A 25,709-nucleotide genomic window follows, 5' to 3' on the forward strand; every position below is an offset into this window, starting at 1 on the left:
AAACAGTGATCCTGACTGCAAAAAGTAATATATTTGTTGTCCTTTTTTTGAAGAGAAAATTTGTTGAAAAGACACAAGCTTTACAATCACCTAGATCAGTGTTGCAATCCAGATATTTCTAAATATCTATATGACCCTTGGAAATTGCAGCCTTATTCGATGTATTCTTCGTGGCAATTACCTCAAGTAGTTTCCACTCACTAAAATTATAAAAGTCCCCAAATATCTGCACAACCCCTGGTGACCTATAAATCACAGTTCCCCAAGCAAATATATTCTTTTATACAAATTATAGAGGAAGTTATAATGGGGGTTGATAAATACTGCACAACAGTGTGCATCTTGGGGAGGTGTCCACGGGGGAGAGGAGCCCAAAGAGCTGAAATACAACCTGACAGTACCCACAAACAGAATCCAGCAGGTTCCAGGTCCCTGCGAGACTTCCTCAACAAAAGGCCACAGCAGTAAAATCCCAGCTCTGATTCATGGAACAGCAAAAACTTAACTCATGTTAGCACTAGTTCCTGAATCTTAGCTCTGATAGTGATGTCAGTGGCTAGGAGGCATAAGATGTATGCAACAGCACCAACTGTCCAAGAAACTTAACTTCACCAGGGACAGTAGGCACCCCGAAGATTTTAGTTTCTAAAATTTGGGGAAGTTTGGGGAAGATTTTAAACAGACCACAAAAAAGAACTTCCGTTTCTTTGAGCCCCAGTTTTCTCAGCAGCAAAGTATAATAAACATAGTTTCCTTGCAGGATCATACTGAGAATTAAAATTATTTATCTTAAGCACCTAATACTATACCAAGTATAACATAGGCAATCATTAAAAGATAACCTTTTATTTTAAATGAAGCAAATACTAAGGATAAGGAACTAGAACTTCTGTACCCATATCTGCCAAGGAAATTGTTAAGCTGTGTCCTTTCCTAAATTTTTTGAGTGTGCAAAGAAAAGACAGCTTACTGGCTTTCTATACTCAGAAGTTTAGAGCAAGAGCACCCCTGACAAGCTACTTGGAAACCACCTAAATAGTCTATAAAATCTCATTATTTCTTATTACAAATTACATCCTCAGAACATTCCAGAAGCTAGAGTACCATTCCTCATATATTCCTGGATGCTGCTAACATGTGAAATTAATAAACTATGGCATTATAATATAAAACCAGCAGTATTCTCAAGAAGGAATATTGTATTTTAAAATATGTATAAATAGGAATAGTAATAGCACTATGCTGTGATGCAGGGAAGGAGGAAAAAAAAAACTTGAATCCATATGGCTATTGTCTTAAATCATCAAAAAGTAATTAAAACAAGTGAAACCAAAGCAGGCTACAACTACACATAAGCCCAGATTTAATGAGTTGTGGAAAATGCAATAAACTAAACAAATTACACATTACTATTAATTAATGGGCTGTAAAAGACTTCTAGGTGGCTTAGGCAAATAATTTTTATTTTATATTTTAGAAAGAAAGTTTTTGGCAATTATGAGATAAGTATAATTTGTCTTAGCTATTTTTATCTAAAAATTATAATATTTTTACTTCATTGTTAATGATTATTTAGATTACTTAAAATAGATGTATTCTTAATTCCTTATATGAAGTTATATTTGTAAATTATTTCTAAATTATTTTGTATCAGAGTCTATTCATGTTGATATATAAATACTATGTTTATATACTTATACATCATAAATATTTTCTCCATAAATATTTTTCCTGATAAAATGAAATAATTTTATTAAAGGTTATGTTATTATAATTTTCATAGTATGTATATCCATACATAATATGTATATATGTAGAAACAAAGGAAGAGGGAGAGAGAAAATCCCAAGCAGGCTCCACACCCAATGCAGGGCCAAAAGTGGGGCTTGAGTTCTCCGTCCTAGGATCATGACCTGAGCTAAAATCAAGAGTCAGAAGCTCAATGATCTGAACCACCCTTCAGATGCCCCAGTATCTTTTGTTAAAACTGGGTATTTAAGAATACCTGGTATTCTTTTGTTTATCCAATACACTTCTATTATGTTCCATTGAGAGTTCTTCATTCTTAAGGATTCATAATTTTGTCCTGATCTTTCAGGCATTTATATTCTTACAGTGAAGATGTATAGATTATATGAAAACTGCAACAACACAGCTACAGCAACAACATATGCTACAGGGGAAAAGATACACAGAAGGTGTTAAAACGTAAAGTTGACATGTGATGCAAATCATGGATAAATAAAAGTTCTCAAGACAGAGATGGAAGACACCTACTATAATACCTGGCACAAAGTAAGTATTTTGTTAATGTTGTTATACAGATCAAGGCAGAAGCAACCGAATCCTCTTCCTGTAACTGATACTCAGTTTTTAAATTAATGCATGTTTATTATATGTCAGTGACTGTGTTTTTTTCAAGGATTCACAAATATGATCATGATATTTGAAGCATTTATGTCTCTCAGTGGAGGCAAACAGTAATTGTGGTATATGATTCTGCTTTAAGAAAAGAGTATACATTTTCATGTGTTTATACATGAATTATTATCTTATAAACATAGAAAAGAATCTATTGTCTTTTTTTTTATTTTTTATTTTTTATAAACATATATTTTTATCCCCAGAGGTACAGGTCAGTGAATCACCAGGTTTACACACTTCACAGCACTCAACAAAGCACATACCCTCCCCAATGTCCATAACCCCACCCCCCTTCTCCCAACCCCCCTCCCCCCAGCAACCCTCAGTTTGTTTTGTGAGATTAAGAGTCACTTATGGTTTGTCTCCCTCCCAATCCCATCTTGTTTCATTGATTCTTCTCATACCCACTTAAGCCCCCATGTTGCATCACCACTTCCTCATATCAGGGAGATCATATGATAGTTGTCTTTCTCTGCTTGACTTATTTCGCTAAGCATGATACGCTCTAGTTCCATCCATGTTGTCGCCAATGGCAAGATTTCATTTCTTTTGATGGCTGCATAGTATTTACCCTAAAGATACAAACGTAGTGATCCAAAGGGGCACATGCACCTGAATGTTTATAGCAGCAATATCCGCAATAGCCAAACTATGGAAAGAACCTAGATGTCCATCAACAGATGAATGGATTAAGATGTGGTATATATACACAATGGAATTCTATTGTCTTTTTCATTAGTTTGCTAATATATTGAAGTGGTGTCTGATTCCTGAAAACTTGGAGGCAAAGAGTTTCATTATGTCACACATTAAAACAAAATAACTACTAAATTTTAAAATTAATTAGGGAGCTTAGGTTTTTTGTTTGTTTGTTTGTTTTTTGAAGAAAAGGACATCAGAGCTGAGATGTGATGAAGAGAAGGAAGGAGATTTGGATCCTGGGAATGGGAATTTCTGTTGTAAGTATTCAATAAATATCTGATAGAAATATTTCCTTGTCTGGTAAAGGAAACAAAATAATATATAAGTAACTATAGAGTCCTGAATTTTGATAATATTAAATTAAAAATACTAACATTTTGGGATGCCTTGGTGGCTCAGTCAGTTAAGCGTCTGCCTTCGGCTCAGGTCATGATCCCAGGGTGCTGGGATCAAGTCCCACATCGGGCTCCTTGCTGAGCAGGGTGCCTGCTTCTGTCTCTGCTTGCTGTTCTCCCTGCTTGTGCTTGCTCTCTTGATCTCTCTTTCTATGACAAATAAATAAATAAAATCTTTAAAACAAATACTAACATTTTATACTATTCTATAGATTATACAATTAAAAATATGTTCAAGGTACATTTAAGGCACTTGAAATATATTAGTAAGCAAAACAAAAATCCCTGATCTCATGGATGTTAAGAAGCAGGCTTACTTATCTTTCACCATGTATTTCTTATATCAGTCTTATGAGATGATATTATTATAATCCCTATTTCACTGATGAAAAAGCAGGTTTGGTTTTTTTTTAAGATTTTGTTTATTTATTTGACAAAGAGAGAGACAGCAAGAGAGTGAATACAAGCAAGGGGAATGGGAGAAGAAGCAGGCTTCCTGCCAAGCAGGGTGCCTGATGAGGGGCTTGATCCCAAGACCCAGGGATCATGACCTGAGCTGAAGGCAAACACTTAAAGGCAGAGCCACCCAGGTGCTCGAGAAAGCCGTTTTTAACTTGTCCTAAATTTTCCTAATAGGAGACTGTATTTGAACCCGGTTATGGGGGCTTTCAGTCACATAAGCAGAGTTAAAAAAAAAAAAAAAAAACTGATTATAGAGCCATCTCAATGTTCTGAGAAAAATTGAGAATAAGTTTGGAAAACAGGGCATGTGGTTTATAACTTGAAGATGTGAGATATCAAGAGCCACAGAAATAAGGAGACATACCACGTCAGTAGATCTGTATGAGGCAGAGAGAAGGGATATTACAAATTATCTGTAATAAATAATAAATGGGCATCAAAAGCAAGAGATGGTATCTGGAAAGTTGGTTGAGTCCAGATGTGCAGTTCTTTAATTTGTATTAGTACTCAGTGGAACATGATTGTTTTTAAGCAGAAGGAAGTCTTGATAAGAACTGAGGTATAGGAAAACAAGGAGAGAAGATCAAACCATTCTATCACAATAGTCAGGTAGAAGGTACATTAAGGATTTCAACTAGGGTGATTGTGCTTTGGTAAGGAAAAAATGGATATATGAAAATTATTTGGAAATTTGTTGGGTATGGTGGAGGAATAAGAGATAATGAAGACAGGCAATCAGTGATGTTCCCGTTTTCTAATCTGATATTATTGGTACAAGCTACAAAAGAGAAATTCAAAAGCCTGCGGTTTTTTGTGGCAAGAAGATAATTGAAATTGTGGTGCTAAGAAGATATTCAACGGGCAGGATGGCACTAGCTATTAGAAATACAATCTGAAACAAAGATATGGATTTAGGAGATATGAATTTATCCTACATAAATATAGTAGTTGAAAATGAGACAGTGTTTGAGGTTATTTATAGAAGTGGGGGGCAGGGAGCAAAAGAGAGAGAGGGAGAGAGAGAGAAAGTTGCCCAAAACTTGAGAAGCCTATACACAGTAAAAAACAGGATTAAGAACAGAAACAAGACAGATACTAAATATGATATGGAGTATCAGGGAGGAAAGATATTAAAAGAATGTGATACATTAAAGTAAATTCTCCCAAACTGATGAATCTTATATAGGAGAAATACTGTTGATCTAGAAAAGAAGTTCTTTTAAGTTATCTGAACATCACAGAAAACGTCAGGAGGTAAGGTCGTCATACAGTGGATAAATCAAATTAAAGCCAACATTTCTACTATAGTTCTCTGCCAAGGGAGTGGTGGTTTTGGGTGGTTAGAGATTCTTATAAGCTTCAAATGGGATAAAGGTAATTTTTTTTGTAAATGTTTTTCATTTACATGTGAATATGATTCAAGGAAAGGACTTTTCAATGCTGACAATGAAAGCCTATTTCGTGATTAACTGCTTAATTTGAATATGGTCTGGAGACTTCAATATTGTTAAAAATTAATTGAGTGTAGAATGAGGAGGAGATGAAGCTAGAAGTACACCCATGCATTTTACTGTTGAAGAGTAAAAAGAACTTTGTTAATTTTTCAATAGAATACAGTGTTTACTATTGCGGTCTTCTTAACTTACTATTTAACTCCACTATCCATCCACTGCCTAACTTTTAAAGAAACAAATGTGTTTTTTTTTTTTTTTTTTTGCAATTTTTTACCATATGCCTGAAATCTCAAATACTAACTTCTACTTCAATCCTCTAATGGAAATACTCTCCTTATATTCAACACTGCTCTTTATTGACAAATATAGTTTCCTTATCCTTATTACCCATAAATAAATCAATTGACTTTGATGTGGTTGGCAAATCCTTGCACTGGAAAATCTCTCCTCCATTGTTTTCTGATTTCTACTACTCAGTTTCTGTACCTCCCAGTATATAACTTCTCTCATTGATTTAGTCCTTCTAAATAAAGGAAAAAATATCTATGTTATCATATGTCTCTCATTGTATTAGGCTCGTCTTTGATGGAATAAAAAAGCAACTAACCTATTCCCTACTTTACCTTTCATTAACAGAGAAGTCATAAATAGGATAAACATATATCTCAAACACAGCAAGCTAAGCTAACTCTCAATTTCCTTTCTTATGCTAATGGTGATTTCTAATTTCTATTAGAGTTTTAGAGTTAATATTTTATAATAAAATAGTACAAGTTTATAGCCTAGAATAAGTATTCAGTTCTTTTAGTGTAAGCAAAGATACTTCTTAAACACACACACCTGCACATCAATCTTTAGAATTTATCATCATTAAGGTAAATTGAATCACCAGGTTATATGCCTTTATTATGCAATTGAGAAAAGTCAGCTCACTTATTAAATGAGGTCTTAGGAGGTGGAAATTTCTCTAACAAGCTATTCTGTTTGTGGAAGAGTGGAATGTCTGGTGAGCTGCTTTTCTCTAAGATCCTTTTAAAGCGAATCATTTGAAACATCTGTTGGGCCTTGTGCTTTTTCCTATTATTGTCATTTACTAGTGGTTCACCATTTGAAAAGTTATATATGATTAATGATTAATCTACAATTATTTTCTAAATTAAATAGTGAGATATTCATTTTAAAGAAAGAGGTGATTATGAAAGTTAAATTTAAATACAGGGTTGTGTTAACATGTACACTTTTTTTGTTGTTGTTCTTCTTCTTTCTCCACTCTGTGCAAGGTTATACATTTTAGGAATGAGATAAGCTATATAATTTATGAATAAAGAAAAGCAATTCTGTTTTATAGTCTTATAGGGAGATGATAATTTGTCTCTATGGCAGAGGCTGGGGGGGGGGGAATAACATCTGTTAAAGCAAAGATGAAGGATATCATTTTGTGGCAGAAGAATGTCAGTGGACCCTAGGCAAGGACAACTATTTCTAATTCAAAAGACAGTGTAAAATGTATGTATTGAAATATTTTATTTTCCTTAATAGTGATGCTGAAATGTATTTGACAACATCCAAGAAAATCTCATATTCAAAATGACACAGAAGTGCCTGCCAGAGTTGTGAAGGTAAACAAGATTATGTTGACAGTTAATTTTTATGTTTTATATATAAATAGTCATTTAGCTTTATCCATATTTATGATACCATCCAGATTATGTTAGGGAGAAAATGAACTAACTGTAATTAGATTAATAGTCACAGATTTTATATGACTAGTATTTCCAAAACATAAAAACTCAAATCGTAAAATTTGGACTACAGTTAAAGCTTGCTTCCATTAGTTTTGAGAGTAGAAAAACACTACTAACTATTCAACTGATTTGAGTTTAGGCCCACCAGAGTAACAGCAGCTATAAACTTGAGGTGCTAGAAAGTAGTGTGAACTACAGGAGGCTATCCAGGCTCTGCCACCCCTACTGCTGCAACTGCTGCTGCTGCCTACACTTATAACGATGCCATCCTACACCATTGCCTCCTTCCCTGTTGAAGGAGGCTGAGAGGCCATGTGCAAACTGCTGGCTGACCAGGCCCAGAGCTGGAAGGAGGTGGTGGTGACCAAGGAACCCTTGCTGTAGGGGCAACTTTCAAAGTTCCAGGATGGAGCTCTTACCCTGTACCAGTGGACTGTACCAACCTGACAGGGACTCTGCCCTGCACTATTCAGAAAGGACCAGTGGGATGTGGCCCTGGTGGACATGGTGAATGATGGCATCACAGATCTCTGAAGCAAATACCTCAATCTCATCTACAACAGCTATGAAGCAGGCAAGGAGGAGTATGTGAAGAGACCCCCCCCCAATCCCCCCAGGTGAGACCCTACTGTCCAAGAATTAGCCTTTCTTTGTGGACTACAACCTGCTGGACTCGCTGCTGATTTACCAGGTTCTGGCCCCCAGCTGCCTGCCCTCCTGACCCCTACTCTCAGCCTAGTGGCACACTTCGCGACCTCGCCCAAGCTCAAGGCCTTAATGTTCTCCCTGGAATAGCTGCCCCTCTCCATCTGCGGCAAGGGGAAAGCAGTAAGAAACTGTGGTACCCTCAACAGGAGACCGAAGGTGGGGACGTCTGCCTTCCTTTCCTCAGGACCAATAACATTTCTAATAGAGAGGGAAAACCAAGAAAGTAGACTATCTGGATACCCTTAATTCTTAAGCTTAGGCCTTATTCTAAAGTAAGTAACTGCAATAGACTGAATGGAGCTTATTTTGGGAGATAAAGACATTACTGAGACCACCACACAGTCTCCACGTATCTACTGAATAGAGTGTGATCTGTATTGATGGTAAAATTGCATGAATTCTATTTATTTTACCTCTTTTATAATTGGGGCTATTTTGAGTTTCACAGGCACATTAATAAAAATCATTAAGAACTTCTCAACATAATATGAAATTATGCATCACTTGATTTATTTGAAAAAATATCGTTAGACTGAAAGCAGTTGGTATGTGTGCTCTCTGTGTAGCATTGTATTGGCTTAATCAATCTGAATAGACCAGACCCTGGGATAAAAGAGACCAGAGAGTAGTCATATGTGAATACCCTGAAGTATAAATTAAATGCAAGAATGATAAGAATGTGTACAAGTACATCAGCTATCTCTCATAGATTAAGTTCAAATCTTTTAGCTGTGTGGCCACAAGTGGGATATAAGATCTTTTATCATTTCAATTTTCTTTTTTTTTTTTTTTTATTTTTTTAAGATTTTGTTTTTTTTTGAGAGAGAGAGAGAGCACACAAGCAGGGGAAGTGGCAGGCAGAAGGAGAAGCAGGCTCCATACTGATCAAGGAGCCTATTGCGGGACTCGATCCCAAGACCCCAGGATCCTGATCAGAGCAGAAGGCAGACACTTAACCAACTGAACCACCCAGGCATTCTTCATTTCAACTTTCTGATCTCAAAATGAGAGTCTATGAGACCACTCAGCATAACTTCAGGATCGTTTGTGTGGTTTAATGGGATATCACGTGCAGAAGCTCAGCAAAAACTTAATTAAGAGATCTGGATCTAGAATCAGATAGAACAAGACTCAAATTTCACTTTTGCATTTTATTAATTATGTCACATTGGACAACTGAGCTCCCTCTTTCAGACAGTTTCCTAATTTTCAATATATTTAAGCGTGGATAATGCATAAATTATGTTATTTTTTCTTTGTAATTGAATATAAAATAATATGCAAAAAGCTTGCCTTAGTATCTGGCACATAATAATCACTTAATAAATCTTAGCAATTATTGTTAGCATTTTATTATATACTATTAATGCTTATATCATTAAATATAAGTACTATATAAGTATGTAATAGTTAAAATAAATTATGCAAATTGATACAATTATTTTCATTATGGTGTTTATTTCATGTACAAAGAGGCTTGCTTTTCTTAATCTCATAGTGGGTGAATCAACTAAGTAAAACACATATTCAGATAATATTTTAAGAAAAAAACTGGAAAAAGTTCCTGAAATACAAAATATGAAATTGAATAAAAACTGGCATAAAGTGTTCTCTAGAGAAAAAGATATAATCTTACTTATCTATCAAGGATGGTTTTTGGGAGCAACTAGATGGCTCAGTCAGTTAAGCATCTGTGTTCAGCTCAGGTCAGGATCCCAGGGTCCTGGGATTGAGCCCCGCATCAGGCTCCGTGCTCAGCGGGGAGCCTGCTTTCCACTTCCCACTTCCCCTTCTTGTGTTCCCTCTCTCATGGTATCTCTCTAAGTTAAATAAATAAATTTATTTATTTTTATTATTTTTTTAGGATTCGACCTGAGCCGAAGGCAGATGCTTAACCAACTGAGCCACCCAGGTGCCCCAAGAATGTTTTTTTTTTTTTTTTTTAAATCAAGACAAGTAAAACATTGATAACTTATTCAGTTCTTGTGGTCTTATAAAGGAATTTAAGTAATAACAATTATAAAACAAGCCTTCTAGATATGTTTGCATGTTGCTACATAGGAATTTAGAATTTTTTTTAGATGACATGCCAGTTCCATCTCAGCAATTATAATTGTTTTTTTTTGTGAAGTTAATTACTGTTTGTGAAATTCTGTAAATTATGATTTAAATGTCTGTTATAGTCATGATTTCTTAGGTGAATGATTTACTATGTTTATGGAAAACAGAGTTGATATGAATCACATTTGCTCTTATAACTGACAATTTTTAGACATATTTTTGGTTATTTTGTCATGACAGATGTGATTCTTTTAAAATACTGTCTCATTTCTTGTGAAGTACTATGGGAAACAATTCTCTAAATTCATCTACCTATTAAGAATTTGGAGGTAAATACTTTTTATTAAATTTTCTTTTCATGATTCTAAAAATATTAATTATATTAAATATTAAATTATATTAAATATTATTTCTGGAAATTTGACATGAATTATAGAAGTGGCACTGGGTAGACACCCTCATATTCACAACTGAAATAAAGTAACATTTACATATATATTCCTAAAGAACTTAACAGCAAGATTTGTCACTTAGTTTGGCAAATTCTATCATTATCTCCTGACTCTGTTTACAATCCAATGACGTTATGAAATGAATAGAAAACATTCATTGCTAATAGGATCCATAGAGACACATTGCTAGAATTCTAGAATCACTTTTAAAAAGTATTAGCTTTCTTCTGTGATCAGGGACATATCTGAAATTACTTTTAATAAAAAGGCAACTTTTTAGTATTTCTTTGGAATACTTTAGTTGGCCTCAGATGTCTATTATAATATGGAAGATATTACCATAGTATGCACAATAATATATAAAGATATACTAACTTTAAACTGAACATCAACACCTGCTTTGATATCAATATTAATTATATCCTTTAATACCTTTGTAGGTATTAATGTTTATTAATGCTCATTTACAAATCATATAACTACCCTGTATATGGAGCTTTACAGTTTATAAAACTTTTCTGCATAAATTATATTACTCATTTTGATTTTCTGTTATACTTGTTAAAGAGGACTATGTATACACTTCTTAAAGAATCAATCTTCTAATGGGTCTCAGAAGGAGATATTTTTTGAGAGTAGTGGCCACTGTGATGCTGGAGGATATTCATTCATTCACTTACTCATTCTGCAGGCATTCACTGAGTACTGGCTATAAACTTGCATATTAGAGGCTGGGTAGTAAATAAAGTAAAGAAATAGACAAATGAGACATTAAATACATCTTCAGTGAATTTAGTCTTGTAGAGTCTGTGGTATGCATAAGTTCAGAATCAAAGTGACTGTCGTAAATGGTTGTAATGCAATGTACCAAGAAACAAATATAATAAAGAACATGTGAGATTATATATAAATACATATTTTATATATATAATATATACTGCGCACAAACACACACATACACACACACATATATAGAATAAGACAGAGACAGAGAGCGTTGGGAGGAGGTTAGTTGCTGAATGGTAGCCCTTGGTTACCATGAATGGTTACCATGACACAGGTAGACTGTCTCATATAACAGCAACAAAATGCTCTTAGGACAGTACATATAGTTCACTACAGCCTGAGTAATAGAGAGAAAGCTAGAAAAGCAGACAGAATCTAAATAATAAATGGCCTTGCGACCATTTGTGGAAGTTTACTCTTTATCCTAGATTGGATTAGAGGACTTTAACTGTTTTAAGGACAGGCTGATCAGATTAATGTTCCTACCCAGATTAGTGGGTAAGAGAAAAAGAAGCTAGAGAATAGTAACTCCTTGTCTAAATACCTCTGCATCCGTTGAAACAGGCTTAATGACTTAATGTCCCACTAAACTCCATACTTGCCACTTAATTCCTATCAAATGAATAGAATGTAACCCGGGCATAGAGAAGTCATCATGGTTTTCTTTATTTGTTTTAATAAAAACATTGCATAGAGGGCATAGAGAAGTCATTCTGGTCCCATCTTATTATTATTAATAATAATGTTAACCTTATACTGTAACTCCCATAAATATACTTGAGTATCTAATCTAATTTATAGACTGGTGCAAATGGCCTATGTCTGAAGACATCTTAAACAAAGCTATGAAAGATGATAAGGGTATTTTAATATGAAACTCCTACACAGACTCACGCAGCATCATTTATAGTTTGAACAAGTCTCCATTGCAATAAAGGGGATTTTTATTGAGGTGCCTGGGTGGCTCAGTGGATTAAGCTTCTGCCTTTGGCTCAGGTCATGATTGCAGGGTCTTGGGATCAAGCCCCACATTGAGCTCTCTGTTTAGCAGGGAACCTGCTTCCTCCCCTCTCTCTGCCTGCTTCTCTGCCTACTTGTGATCTCTGTCAAATAAGTAAAATCTTAAAAAAAAAAAAAAAAAAAGAGGACTTTTATTAGAAAGCTCCTGTTTCAGATGCATAAGTACGCATAATAGGATTTATAATGAGAAACCCCACGTGCACTCCCAGATTTTGCCTGAAGTATTTAATTTGACTCAAAACAAAAACAAAAAATAAAAATGTTTTCTTTATTTGTTTTAATAAAAACATTGCAGAAAACTCACATAGAAACTGGGGCCATGAATTCACAGGTGCTGAGGCCCTTCAGAGCTATACATAGCTAACTAGTTGGTATTGATTAGGGGTTATCCTCTTAGTTCCTCTCCTTTTCATTCCCTGGAGTGGGAAAAACATCAGTTAAACCCAATCATCATGTGATTCTTCCACTAGGTGTCACAAAATTAAGGCAAAAGTAAAGTGGTTCTATTTCTCTTAAGATAATATTGTATTTTATCGAAAAAAAATCAAGATTCTAGAGGATATGGAATTAAAATTTAGGTTGAAGGGGATCAGGAAAATATTTCTGGAAATTGTATGTTTCCCCAAGTGGTTTTAAGGTTCTTTACTTAATTTAAGTTTTTAAGTCAAGATGTGAGAGTCTAAACTAAATTTTATTTAATTTTATTTTTTAAAATTTTATTATTTGACAGAAAGAGAGAGAGCAAAAGCAGGGAGAGCAACAGGCAGAGGGAGAGGGAGAAGCAGGCTCCTATGCAGAGCAAGGAGCCCTATATGGGGCTCTATCCCAGTACGTTGGGATCATGACCTGAGCCAAAGGTAGTCTCCCAACCAACTGAACCACTCAGGTTCCCCTCTAAATTTTACTTTAATTAACATAGTATCTTATAGCACTTAGTATCTTTTCTATGGCAGACTATTTTCCTGGAAGGAGATTTAAATCTGTAGAATATAGTTTACTTGGAAAGGAGAAATTACTTGGAAAGGAGAAATTAATTTCATGAATTAGACTCTATTTTGTATTTTCAGAATCTTCTATGCACACTCTCTTTTATCTACCCCCAAATACTATAATATCTTATACTTAAAAGCCTTGGATTCTGTATCTGTCTCTGTCATTACTAAAATTGGTTTTTAAAGGTCTCAAATTCCAAAAATTTTTTGAGTGTTACTTATAGTGTTTGACAAAGGTGACAGTTGACACCTTAAAACTTAATATCATTAAACACACACACACACACACAACTAAGTATCATTTGTACTTCACTCTATTATATTGGCTTTCTTCTGCACCTCTTGGCTTATTCCATTATTCTGTCCTTCACTAACTCCTTTCTTTCTACCCTTCACATATTTCTACCATAGAAATGTATATATTCTAGAAGGTTAGGTCCTTAACCCTCTTTTCTTTCTAGTACAAACTCTCTTGATAAAACATCCTTATGATTGCATTGAGTCTGTCCTTGTGTTTTGTGGCCAGTTCTCACCTTTGGGAACTGCTTTTCCTGCGCACTAACCAATATTTTAAAATATTATGTATTTTCCCCTGAAAGTCAAAATAAAATTCCTCCTCTTCTTTTTGTTACTTTATTATGTTACAGTATTATGGATTGTTCAACTGAATTAATCAAAGTTCAGAATCCTGATATCATTCTAACTCTTCCATATTTTTTTACATTTCTAACCCCATTCATTCTATCATTTGCAAATTCTCATTTATTTTAGCTTCTCCCACAGACATCTATTCTATTATATTCAATGTATGAGGAATTCCAGTCCTTTTTACCTAGATTACTGAAATGACCTCCTAACTTGACTTTTACCATAGAGTTTTCTTGGACACACTTTCATAAAGGAGCCCTCTGATTTTTCTCTGCCTACTCTCAAAGTGTATAGAGTGAATTACAAATTTCTTTGCAATTATGGTAAACCATTAGAGATTTATGCAGGGACAACATAGTCAGAATTGTATTTTACATAGATCGTTTCAGGAAAAACAGTACAGAGAGATTTTATTGAGGTTTGGGTAGGATGAAGAGTGATGTGAAAAAAATATACATAGGCAGGCAATTTTTCTGGTAGTTCAGGGAGGATAATGAGAGTATCAACTCAGGAAATATATATGGAATGGAGAGATTCGTACTGACTTTCTTAGCGTTAAGGTCTATTAAGGTCTATGAGAATATGCATTGTTCATTATAGGCTCCATATACATGTGGAACAATGCCCAAGAGAGAGAGAGGATATATGCATATGTGTTCTATGAATAACTACATATATTAAGCAACAAAAAATGCAATGCATGATTAAGTATGGTATGGGATAGAAAAGGGAAGATTGTAAGCATAAAGTTTGAAGTTATATTTGAGTTGGAGATGCTGTTTTATTATTTACTAGCCATGTGATTTTGGGAAAATAAGTTGGCATTCTTGAGATTGACTATGTTTTTCTTTTAATTCATAAATTAAATCAATAGTGCAACTCCCTTAAGACTAAAGAGGGTAAAGATGCATTAAATATACTTAACAGTTTTTTGGCTTTTAAGTGTTCAGTAACTATTGCTGCTTTTAACTATTGCTATTATTCTTGTTATTGTTAAATTTATGTGTATACATTCATACATATCCACATCTATACCTATACACATATACATATACACATTTGTACATCTATATCTATTTATCTATCCATCCATCCATTCATCCATCCATCCATATGAAGAGTAGAAATATTTAGCACTTGATATGAAAATGCAATCAAAGAAGAAGGCCTCCAGGCTAGGTAATATATGTTCTTTGCTAACTTGTCCCTAAAAAAGTTTTTATGAAATAAAATAATTTTAGAAATCAAACATATTTGATATCTGCCCCTTTGTTTATATTTTTTGTTTTATATTAATATCTTTATAAATTATCGTGAGATGGAATTGCTATTTAATCAAATGAGATTTAAAACCTTCTTGAACTTTTGTGCCTTGGAAGACACTTTTCTAGGGATTAGAGAATAATGAATTAAATAGGCTTGAACAGCAAGGGTCAGAGGATTTGTGCATTCTTGATCTAGGTCTTTGTGGGCTGCTTTATATAATATGAGTGAACACTGGCTTTTCTGCATTTTTTTAAAAAAAGAGGAAGAACAGTGAGATCAAAGTTTAAGCCAGGCAAATTGTCCATTTGGCTGGAGGGCATCTGTCACATATAGACAGAATTATTCATGATTTTGATTAATAATGAAAATATGTGTTTGGATGAATTTTAATAAATAAAATACAAAAGTGTTATGTCATAGAATTAACAGTTTGAAGGCAATCTGCCCCAGATTTCAACTTTGATTAGTTCATTATAACTTCCCTTTAAAGCATAACTTACCTATTTTTAATTAAAATTTTTTCTGTGATCTCAAAGAATCCGTACTGTAGTTTGTCAAGGAGTCATACACTAACAATTATTATATCATTTTGATCAGAAGACTTGTTTTTTATGGTAAGATTTAAACCATATTCTTTGAGTAATGATTTTATAGAAGAAACACATAGTTGTTTTGTTTATAGAAAGCAAAATTGCAAGGTAATATCAACTTAATTTGTAATAAAATTAGATAATTTTGCAACTAATGAAATTATCAATGACAATGTGATTCATTCAGTTTGATACTCAAACGATTTAATGAAGTTATTATGGACAAAATCTCATACAGTAATGAAATAAAGCTGTGGATATACTGTAGAGTTAGCAATTATTCAAATAATTTCATTAGGTATCAAATGCTAGTTAAACATAGTTTTAAAGTCAGAGGTCAATTTTAATTTAAAAGAAGAAGTTTTGGAAAAGCTAAAGAAGAAATTTTTGAGTTTTATATAAAAATGAAAGGTTAAATTAAAGGCTTAAATACAAAGTCTATAAAAATCATATAATCTCCCAAAGAGTTAAGGAGGTTATTTTAATCAACTGCTTCAAGGAAAACTAATGGAATATTCTGCATCTAAATCATCTAAATGCCCTGAAAAGCACTATATTCGAATTTAGATATGAACTATCAATTTACCAGGGATGGCATATAAAGATATTTTGAAGCAAGAGACAGAATGAGGAGATTTTCTTCTTGATTTATTTTATGTCTGACTTACTCTTTATTCTTGATTCATTTTATGTTTGACTTACTAGTGTGAATTATTTTTAAGAATACAAATGTTGGAGAGATTGCTATGAGCTTTGGATATCCGAAGGATGTTTGCGAAGTGTGTAGTGTCACATTATCAATTCCAAATTCTCAGCATGGTAATAAGCTAATAGAGTGACAAAGTTTTATATGGTATATTCTTGCTTGTCACTGAAGAAAAATCACTACACTAGGTGAGGAAATTATCCTCATGATGAACATAAGCTACAGAATAAAGTATACTCTGTCAAAAAAATCATTATCAATGTTATTGATAACCAGTAACAATCAGTACTAGCAATAGTTATCCAACTTTGTGTTTATTTATTGCTTCCTGAAGTTAAAAAACAATTCACAGACATGACTTCTCTACAACATTAATTTTTACTATACCCTTATGAGATATATATTTATTAATGCTAAAATACATTATTAACATTAACTATGCTGAAGCACATTTACAAATATTCATTTAGGGAGAACTTTAAAGATCCTCATGGTAGACATTAAGACATGTAAAGAATAGGTTAAAAGGGGAAAATGAGCATGACTGCAGCAGCTTCTCAAATCCATTAGTTGCTCAAATCAAATTAAAAAAAAAAATATATATATATATAAATGAATGAAGTGAATAGCTTCATGATTAAATTCTAGTTACACTTAAAGAATTGGGTTTGGTTTTATATCAAGCTAATTAAACTCACTATTGAACTGTTGCAGGAATATTGTTAAGATCTCCATATAAAGCCTCAAACTAGAAATTTCAATGAGAATTAAATGTCAAGAAAAGAGTTTCTTCTTTTAAGGAACTCAGGGGAAATTAGAGTCCTTTAAATGTCTGTATTTTCCCATTTGCTCTGACTGCTGGGAGTCTCAAGGAAATACTTATGTCTTGGCCACAATAATTATGAGACATTATGGCCTACACTATCCTGACCTCTTATTATGAAATGTCTTTTTACCTGGTGCTGTATTTATTTATTTGCATATTTACTTTTCATGGTACATAATTTAGCAATAAATATAGCAAGTCAAATAAACACCCTTTGGAATGATATTGAGATAAAATATATTAGTAAAATAAAACAATCATTATATAAATATACATTTGTTATTTCATATTTTTTAACATATTAGGTGACAAGTGAAGAGGAACAAAACTTTAAAAGAAAACAAGTTTATTTTACATTTAATTTTTCCACACATTGCTATCACCAGGTAAAGGTGCCAATTCTCATATCCTTATCACCATTCCCTTCAAAAGCCAGGATCTATGATGACATTGTCAGCTACTGATAATAGTTATATAGTTATCTTTGTCATATATCAAGTTCATTTAGAAAATTTAGCTTTCCAGTTTCTAACCATACATTATCCAATAAATAAAGATAATTATGAGAAACAAAGTTTATTAAAGGATAAAATATGAAAATAAGAAAATAATTATTTCCAAAAATTAATATGCATCCTAAAATTTCAGATTTAAAAAGAGAACTGGCAATTCTTAAACTTCCATAAGAAAAATGAAGTAAGTGTTTCATTAACTAAATTTGAGCAGTAAGAAGAAATGCAGAGTGATTACATGCTTATTTTTGTTGCTAATATTTATTTTTCCTGTGCCATATAGTGTTAATAAAGTGATTATAAAACGGAGGTTGATGACTAATCAAATATATAGACTTTTGAGAAATTACAATGTAATTAGAGTTTGGGAGAGAAGTTGAAAATCAAATAGAGTATATCAAAGTGAATACAACACATATTAGAATAGAGAAAGATTGAGTACTATTAGAGTTAAATAAGAGTTACCATCTACAAAATGGATTTAAATTTTACTTATTTATTTTTAAAGATATATTTATTTAAGAATGAGAGAGAGTGCAAGCAGTGGGAGGGGCAGAAGAGGGAGACAAGCTGGCTCCCCACTGTGCTGGGAGCCTGTTGCGGGGTTCGATCTCTAGATCCTGAGATCTTGACCTGAGCTGAAACCAAGAGTCAGATGCTTAACCAATTGAGCCACCCAGCTTTCCCTGGATTTATGTGCTTTTGTTTGTTTGTTTATTATAATTTATTTATTTGAGAGAGAGAGAGAGCAGGAGAGAGGGGAGGGGCAGAGAAAGAGGGAGAAGCAGACTCTCCACTGAGCATGCAGCCTGACATAGGGCTTGATCCCAGGACCCTGGTATCATGACCTGAATTGAGGGCAGATCCTTAACTGACTGAGCCACTCAGCCCCTGGATTTGTGTTTTATAACAACTCATATGTTGGTTATGAGGATGAAATGAGTTAATGTATTTTAAAACACTTGGAGCACTGTCTGCCACATAAAATGTTCAAGGAATATAAGCTACTTGAGGCCCTAAATAAAGGATGTTCTTTTTAAAAATCTGTTTTACTACATTGGTTCAGTAATAATGTCTTCTGCCCACTTATTGTAACTTATTTGGGACAGTCTTACATGCACTTCCAGCATCTAGATTTTAGTCTCCCATTATGCACTGTAGTCAATGAAAAGTAGCTGAACTTATGATTGACTTATGGGATGTGGGTACAGGACCAAAATATTATTACTGGAAAGTTAGAATATTTTAAGATATATTTCTGGTTAGAGTATGCTTGGGTTGTTTATTCAGTTGAGCATTCATCTCTTGATTTTGGCTTATGTCATGATCTTGATGTCCCAGGGTCAAGCCCTGTCATCAGGCTCTGTGCTCAGCAGAGAGTCTGCCTGAGGATTCTCTCTCTCTCTCTGTCTCTCCCTTTGCTCTCCATCCTTCTCATGCTCTCTCTCTAAAATAAATGAATACATCTTTAAAAATATATTTATATATTTCTGGTTAATAGGAGGGAAGAAGCTAGCATTAAGTGAGTCCTGTGACAAACTGTGACAGTTTGTGTATATATATATATACCTGCAAAATCTCATCTGATTCTAATAATACTCAGAATCAGAAAGTTTAATACAATGCACATGTATATAATATACGTATATAATCTCCAAGCAAAAAGTAAAGTGACACTAATAGAATATGTTTAAGTTTAATTTTCTTTATTGGTAATAGGATTGTTAATATATGGATATCTTGAGTCTTCAATTAAATATGTATCTATTAAAAATATAGATTAGTACATTTTTCCATGAATGTAATTAGGAGAGACTGACCTGGCACTTAGTTAACACTGTCCAATAAGTCTTAGAATCACATCATTTTAAACAAATATGTCATATTCCAAAAGGTAAAGCCCATGTGAAAACTACAGACTTAAAGTGTTATTGATATAACAAAAATAATCTTCAAATTATAAAAGAGATCACATCTGTTAAACAGGTCTCATAATCAATTTCATAATTTGTAACTTTTGCTTAATTTTATGACATTTAAAATCTTTAACAGACCCATGTATTAGATTTGAATATTAATTTGATTAAAATAGATTTTGATAATTATCTAAATTTATTAAATATATTAGTTTCCCATGGCTGAAAATGTTAGTTTTAAAAGACTAGTTGTATATTTAAATTTTACATAAATAGTGACTATAGTTGTAAAAGATTAATGATAATCAGCTTTAAAATGTGTAAAGAGTGATGAACATTCTTCTAGCTGCAAAAACCCTTTAAACATTAAATGTTCTATCAACAATAAGTACTGAGTACATTATGTATCTAGCTAATGAGGCTAGACATAGAAAATCACGGTATAAAGGAAAGGTGACACCAAGTTTTGTTTTTGTTTATAATTTAATTTTTTTTCAGTGTTCCAGAATTCATTGTTTATGCACCAAACCCACCAAGTTTTTAATCTTACTTTTTCCTTTGTATCCTCTCACTTCCTTTCAGAAGCTCCTTTTTTTCTTTCTAAGTTCCTACCTCAATTTTCCTCCAGTCACAAATGTACCTTGGCTCCTGGAACCCATAGCATCCATACTCATATCCGAGTACACTAGAAAGAAAGTTGGTGGAGTCTTTGTTCTCCTCTCCACCACCTATATTTGCATTTCCCCCCAGAAATCTTCTGGAAAGAAGATAGAGCTAAACCTAAAGGAATTTTTATTTTTTATTTTAATCTAATGGACATAATGTCTTTAGGTGAAAAAGTAATTTTGAGGCAGAAGTGTGCCTTTCTCTATGTAAGTGACTGCTTCAACCAAGCACATTATGGGCTCGTAGGTATTTATAAAATGGCCTTTAGAACACAGCTGAGTCAGGTGGGGGGAATGGGGAAAGGCAGGGTCATAAGATGCTACCAAGGAATGCATATGTATATTAACCCTGTGTTAAGTCAAAAATAAAGTAAATATTGCTCTAGACTAAGCTCAGGACAACTTGATACACAATAAGTAAGATAGATAGGGTTTTCCTTGCCTAGTTATTGAACTGAAAATGCTGGTACCAATGTGCTCACTGCAGGTGGGGGTGAGTATCAGATAGTTATGAATAGTCTTTGCAGAAATTATAGGGTAGTACAGTCATACAGACACATTGGACAGAAAATTTTGCATATTTTGCCTCCACTGGTGGTTTTGGAGAGAACAGTTGATATATAAGCTATTATGAATTGGTATACTTGTATCAGTATAGACCAAAGAGAAAGATATAAACCACTTAGTATTCATACATCATGTTCTCCAGATTTTCTGTATCTGTTTTGAAAGTACTACTTTATTTACAGAGAGCAATTAAGGGGCTATTTGTTTATTAGGTTACTCTTTCAATGTGCATAATGAAAAGTATTAGATTTTGTGTTACACCACATATTTTCTAAAACAAAAGGAGTATATTCAGGCTACTATCTTGGTATATTTGGTGTATGTAAAGTTCTGTCCTAAATACTTAACAAAATTTATTTTAAAAGATAATATTTAGATTTTTCTGGGACCTAGCCCTAAATCCATTATTATTCCTTTGTTTTTTCCTTTCTCCTTCACACTCCTGTAATAGGATGTCTGGATTCTGGGTTAATTAGAAATAATATGTGATGGAGATTATATAGAGAAAATCAATTATTCCATTCTTCAGGGTGTAATTTTAAATTAAAAATAATTTTGTGATAAATTATATAGCCGATATAAGTTACATATAAATTATTAACATGAAGAAATCTACCCTCCTATTTTTTTTAAATATTGTAATCCTCAAGAATTTGTATTCAAGTAGGATTGTTTACTAAGAAATGATATTGTTTGTTTTGTTTTTTGTTTTTTGTATTGTTTTGCTTTTACTCAGTAGCCTATCCTCAATTTGGTGTAAGTCTTTATCATAAGTTACATAATTTCACAAGTTTTAAGAACTCAATATACATAGTTAATTAGATAAATGTTCTATTTTAGGAAATGTATATATTCTAGTATATATGTTTAATTATATGTATGTATCTTTTTTTAATTAAAAACTGGTGTATCTGTGTGAGAAATTGTAGTTGGAATCTGAAACATAAGCATTTCCGAGGCATTTCTTTAGTTTCCTAAGCAGAATTTTTAGAATATGTGATCTTATGTCTAAAGGAAACTATAGCAAATAGTGACTATAATAAACAGTAGAAAAATAAAAGCAGATAAGTAGATGTTTTAAAAGGTGGAGGAAAAAAAAGTTATGAGTAGTATTTTTAACCTCCCAGAGTAGTGTGTTGGGTTTATTTGAAGAAGGCAAACATTTCAGGGAGTTTTGAATATCTTTGAAAAAAACACATTGTTTACATAGTTCTAATAATTACCGAGATTTTACCACTATTTGAAAATTTGAGGTCTTCATTAAGCTTTTGCCTAACCAAACTGTTAAATTACATGTATACACACTATATATAGATACATGAAGAAAACATATACTTTACTCACAGGCAAATTGAAGTATGGCTTCTCTACTAAGAATACTTCCTAAAGTGTTGGCTGCTAAACACTGATAATGACCAGAATCCTTTGCTTCACTTGGATTACTGATAATGAAAGTCCCGTCGATCAAACTGTAGCGATAATCACTTTCCAAATCTATTTCTGTTCCATTTCGAAGCCATCTTAGGAAAAATCAGAAGACAAATATGTAAAAAGTACTTGAGATATTATAATACTCCCTGGAAATGTCAGAATCTCATTGAAGGGAATTTTTAATACTTGAGAAAAATGATTAATAATGAACTTTTACCTGTAATTGGGAACTGGGTTGCCACGAGCTTCACAGTTCAATGCTACTTTCTTTTCATCAGAATCAGTTGGGAAAATTATATCTTCTGGTTCTTGTACAAACACTGGCCCATAGTCTACACTTTCTGTAAGGACCAAAAATGACACACTTTAAACTTTCTAAAAATATCAAAACTTTTTCTCTATTATTTTAATATTTAAAATTTTTCCTTTTTCCTTGTACTCAACAGACATACTAACACAAGAAAGTCACAAACTAGCAAATTACATTATTTTAGTAAATTAGAGACCTACCTAGAATTTCTTTAATTGACTAAGATTTCTTTTAAAATTATGATATATACAATTTAAAAAATATCTCAAATATTGGTGGTGTACATTTTCAAATACATATCTTGTATTCATCTAAAGCAGAGCTAAAGAAGATAATGCTAAATAAGAACATTTTAAAAAAACCTAAAAGTTGGGACAGCTGGGTGGCTCAGTGGGTTAGGCCTTTGCCTTTGGCTTGGGTCATGATCTCAAGGTCCTGGGATACAGCCCTGCATTGGGCACTCTGCTCGGTGGGGGAGCCTGCTCCCCACCCCACCTGCCTGTCTGCCTTCTTGTGATTTCTGTCAAATGCTAGAGTATAAGTGTGTCTGGGTGGCTCAGATGGTTAGGAGTCTGCCTTCAGCTCAGGTCATGATTTCAGTGCCCTGGTATCGGTCTGGCATTGGGGGTCCCAGCTCAGTGGAGAGTCTACTTTTTCCTGTCCCTCTGCCTCTCCCCCTACTCATGCTGGCTTTCTTTTTGTACCTCTGTGTCTCGAATGAATAAATAAAATCTTTTAAAAAATGCTAGATTGTAAAGGATAAATTATGTAATGCAAATAAATATATTCTCATAGAATAAATGAGATGTCTTCAAAAAAAGTCAAATAAATCGGGGTGCCTGGGTGGCTCAGTGGGTTAAAACCTTTGCCTTCAGCTCAGGTCATGATTCCAGGGTCCTGGGATTGAGCCCCGCATCGGGCTCTCTGCTCAGCAGGGAGCCTGCTTTCTCCTCTCTCTGCCTGCCTCTCTGCCTACTTGTGATCTCTGTCTGTCAAATAAATAAATAAAATCTTTAAAAAAAAGTCAAATAAATGAATAAGAATATAAAAACTGTACACAGTTAAGTCTTCATTAGCAGGTAAACAATGTAAATAAGGAGATCAGAAGAGAAAGAGACAAGAGGGAAGGACACATAAAATTATTAGGTAACTACTATATGCCAGATACTAATTTTATCTCATTTAGTTAATATTCAGAGAAATCTTATGATAAAGGTCATTTAAAACTAATGAAAATTTTATTGAGAAGCAGAAATAATATTGAGCTTCAGATGATAGCTTGGGTTTCAAAAGTTTTAACATAATTCTGCCAGAGTTTTAGGATAATTCTGATGGAGAAATGATAAGTAAATGTGTCGGGGGAAGTATTAGTCTTATTAGCTTGTAGTAGTGCAAGAATTCACAGAGTTATATGTGGATCTAGGATCTTTTACATCTTGAATTGTGAATTTAGAAGAAAGTAAATTTTTTTCTTTATTTTTATCCATCATGAATTTTATTATATAGTAACCTTAGATCAAGATCCTCAAGCCCTTACCTACTAGATGCCATCAGCACACCTTCCCAAAGTATATAATCAAAAATGTCTCCAGAGATTCTTAAATGTCCCCTGGGTCAACATTGTCCTCATTTAAAACTACTGCCTTAGAAAAATGAAGAGGCAAAATTTTAGGAAAGACATATTTCTAATACTTCTTCTAAACAGTTGGAGATTCACATTCTTTGTAGATAACCACAAGAAAATATCAGGAAAGAAATACAAGAATGAATGTCCCAGGAAACTCAAGCTTTAAAAAATTATTACTTAAAAAGATAAAAACCTCCCTATTTAGAATAATGGGTTTAGAGTACATTTATACATTTAAAAAAAATATGTATTCATTCTTTTTTGGGCAAAGAAAAATAGAAGTGTTCATGGCACTCTAAATATTCACCCAATAAAACAGACCATTTAAAAAGCAGGCATTGTCAAGTATTTTGTTTGAGTCCTAGATAATCTAGCTGAAGTCCTTTTTTTTCAGCTACAAATAATAAAATATTACATGAAAGTAACTGAAATGTGTTTCTATGTACCAAATCACATTGCTATCACTTAAAACTTTTACTCAAAAATATAAACAAGTAATATAATAAAAAGAACTAGAGAAAATTATTGTCAAAATATTCTACTTGCTGTTGCATCATAGTGCATTTATAAAATATTTGGAAAAGCACATGAAACCTCCTTAAACTCTCAGTTATAGTTAAACTGCATGATGGAGTCATGAAAATATATCTCTTCTAGTCTTTACACTATAAATATGATCATTAAATCAATATTATAAATTCTTATAATGCATAAAATCAACATTTAATAAATATATTTTATATTTTTATATATTTCAAAACTCTTGAACTATATGAGTCAGACACACTTGGGTTCAAATTCTAGTACCATCATTTTCTAACCTCCTTATTTGTTTTTACTTTTATCCTTTGTACTCCATTTATTAACTATGGATGATCATGTCTCCTGAAGATATTATTATGAGGATTGGTTGACATCAACATGTATACTTGGTATACATAGTATACACAAGTGTTCTATAAATTATAATTAGTAATTACAATAACAGCAACAACTAACATTTCTTGTGGTATAATTACTACATAATAGACATTATACTGAATTATTTATATGCAATGTATCATTTAACACTCACAACATCCATGTGACTAGAACTAATCCCCAGTTTTATAGATGACAAAACTGAGGCTGAAATTAATGAAAAAAATGTATATAGCAAATACATGGCAAACCTGGGATACAAATCCAGGGCTGTTGGAATCTAGAATCTGATTATCCCTGCCACTACTATTACTATTATAATTTTTTCACAACATTTATAAAACATTTTAATATATACTGTTATTTAATTCTTTAAGCTTAACATTACAATTATTTCTAAAAGAGATGAAAACTCTGAGGTTCTGAGAGGAGACTTCTCCAAAATTAGCAATGTAATAAACAGTTGATTTTAACTAAAGGTCTATGGTTCTAAATCTTTTGTTCTGAAAATTATCAGAAAGGA

At 33.1% G+C, this 25,709-nt stretch overlaps 1 protein-coding gene across 1 annotated transcript in view; it reads right to left on the bottom strand.

Annotated features, from left to right (window-relative positions):
* CNTN5 (contactin 5) overlaps positions 1–25,709 on the bottom strand; it is a 1,361,366-nt gene that overhangs the window by 514,461 nt on the left and 821,196 nt on the right. The window contains exons 5-6 of the mRNA XM_059185809.1: positions 22,546–22,669; positions 22,242–22,417 (exon numbers count right to left, since the gene is read on the bottom strand). Coding sequence (XP_059041792.1) covers positions 22,242–22,417; positions 22,546–22,669 — 300 coding nt within the window. The remainder of the gene's footprint in view (positions 1–22,241; positions 22,418–22,545; positions 22,670–25,709) is intronic.

Source organism: Mustela lutreola, chromosome 1 (assembly GCF_030435805.1).
Source record: "Mustela lutreola isolate mMusLut2 chromosome 1, mMusLut2.pri, whole genome shotgun sequence".
In the NCBI taxonomy this organism is placed as follows: domain Eukaryota; kingdom Metazoa; phylum Chordata; class Mammalia; order Carnivora; family Mustelidae; genus Mustela; species Mustela lutreola.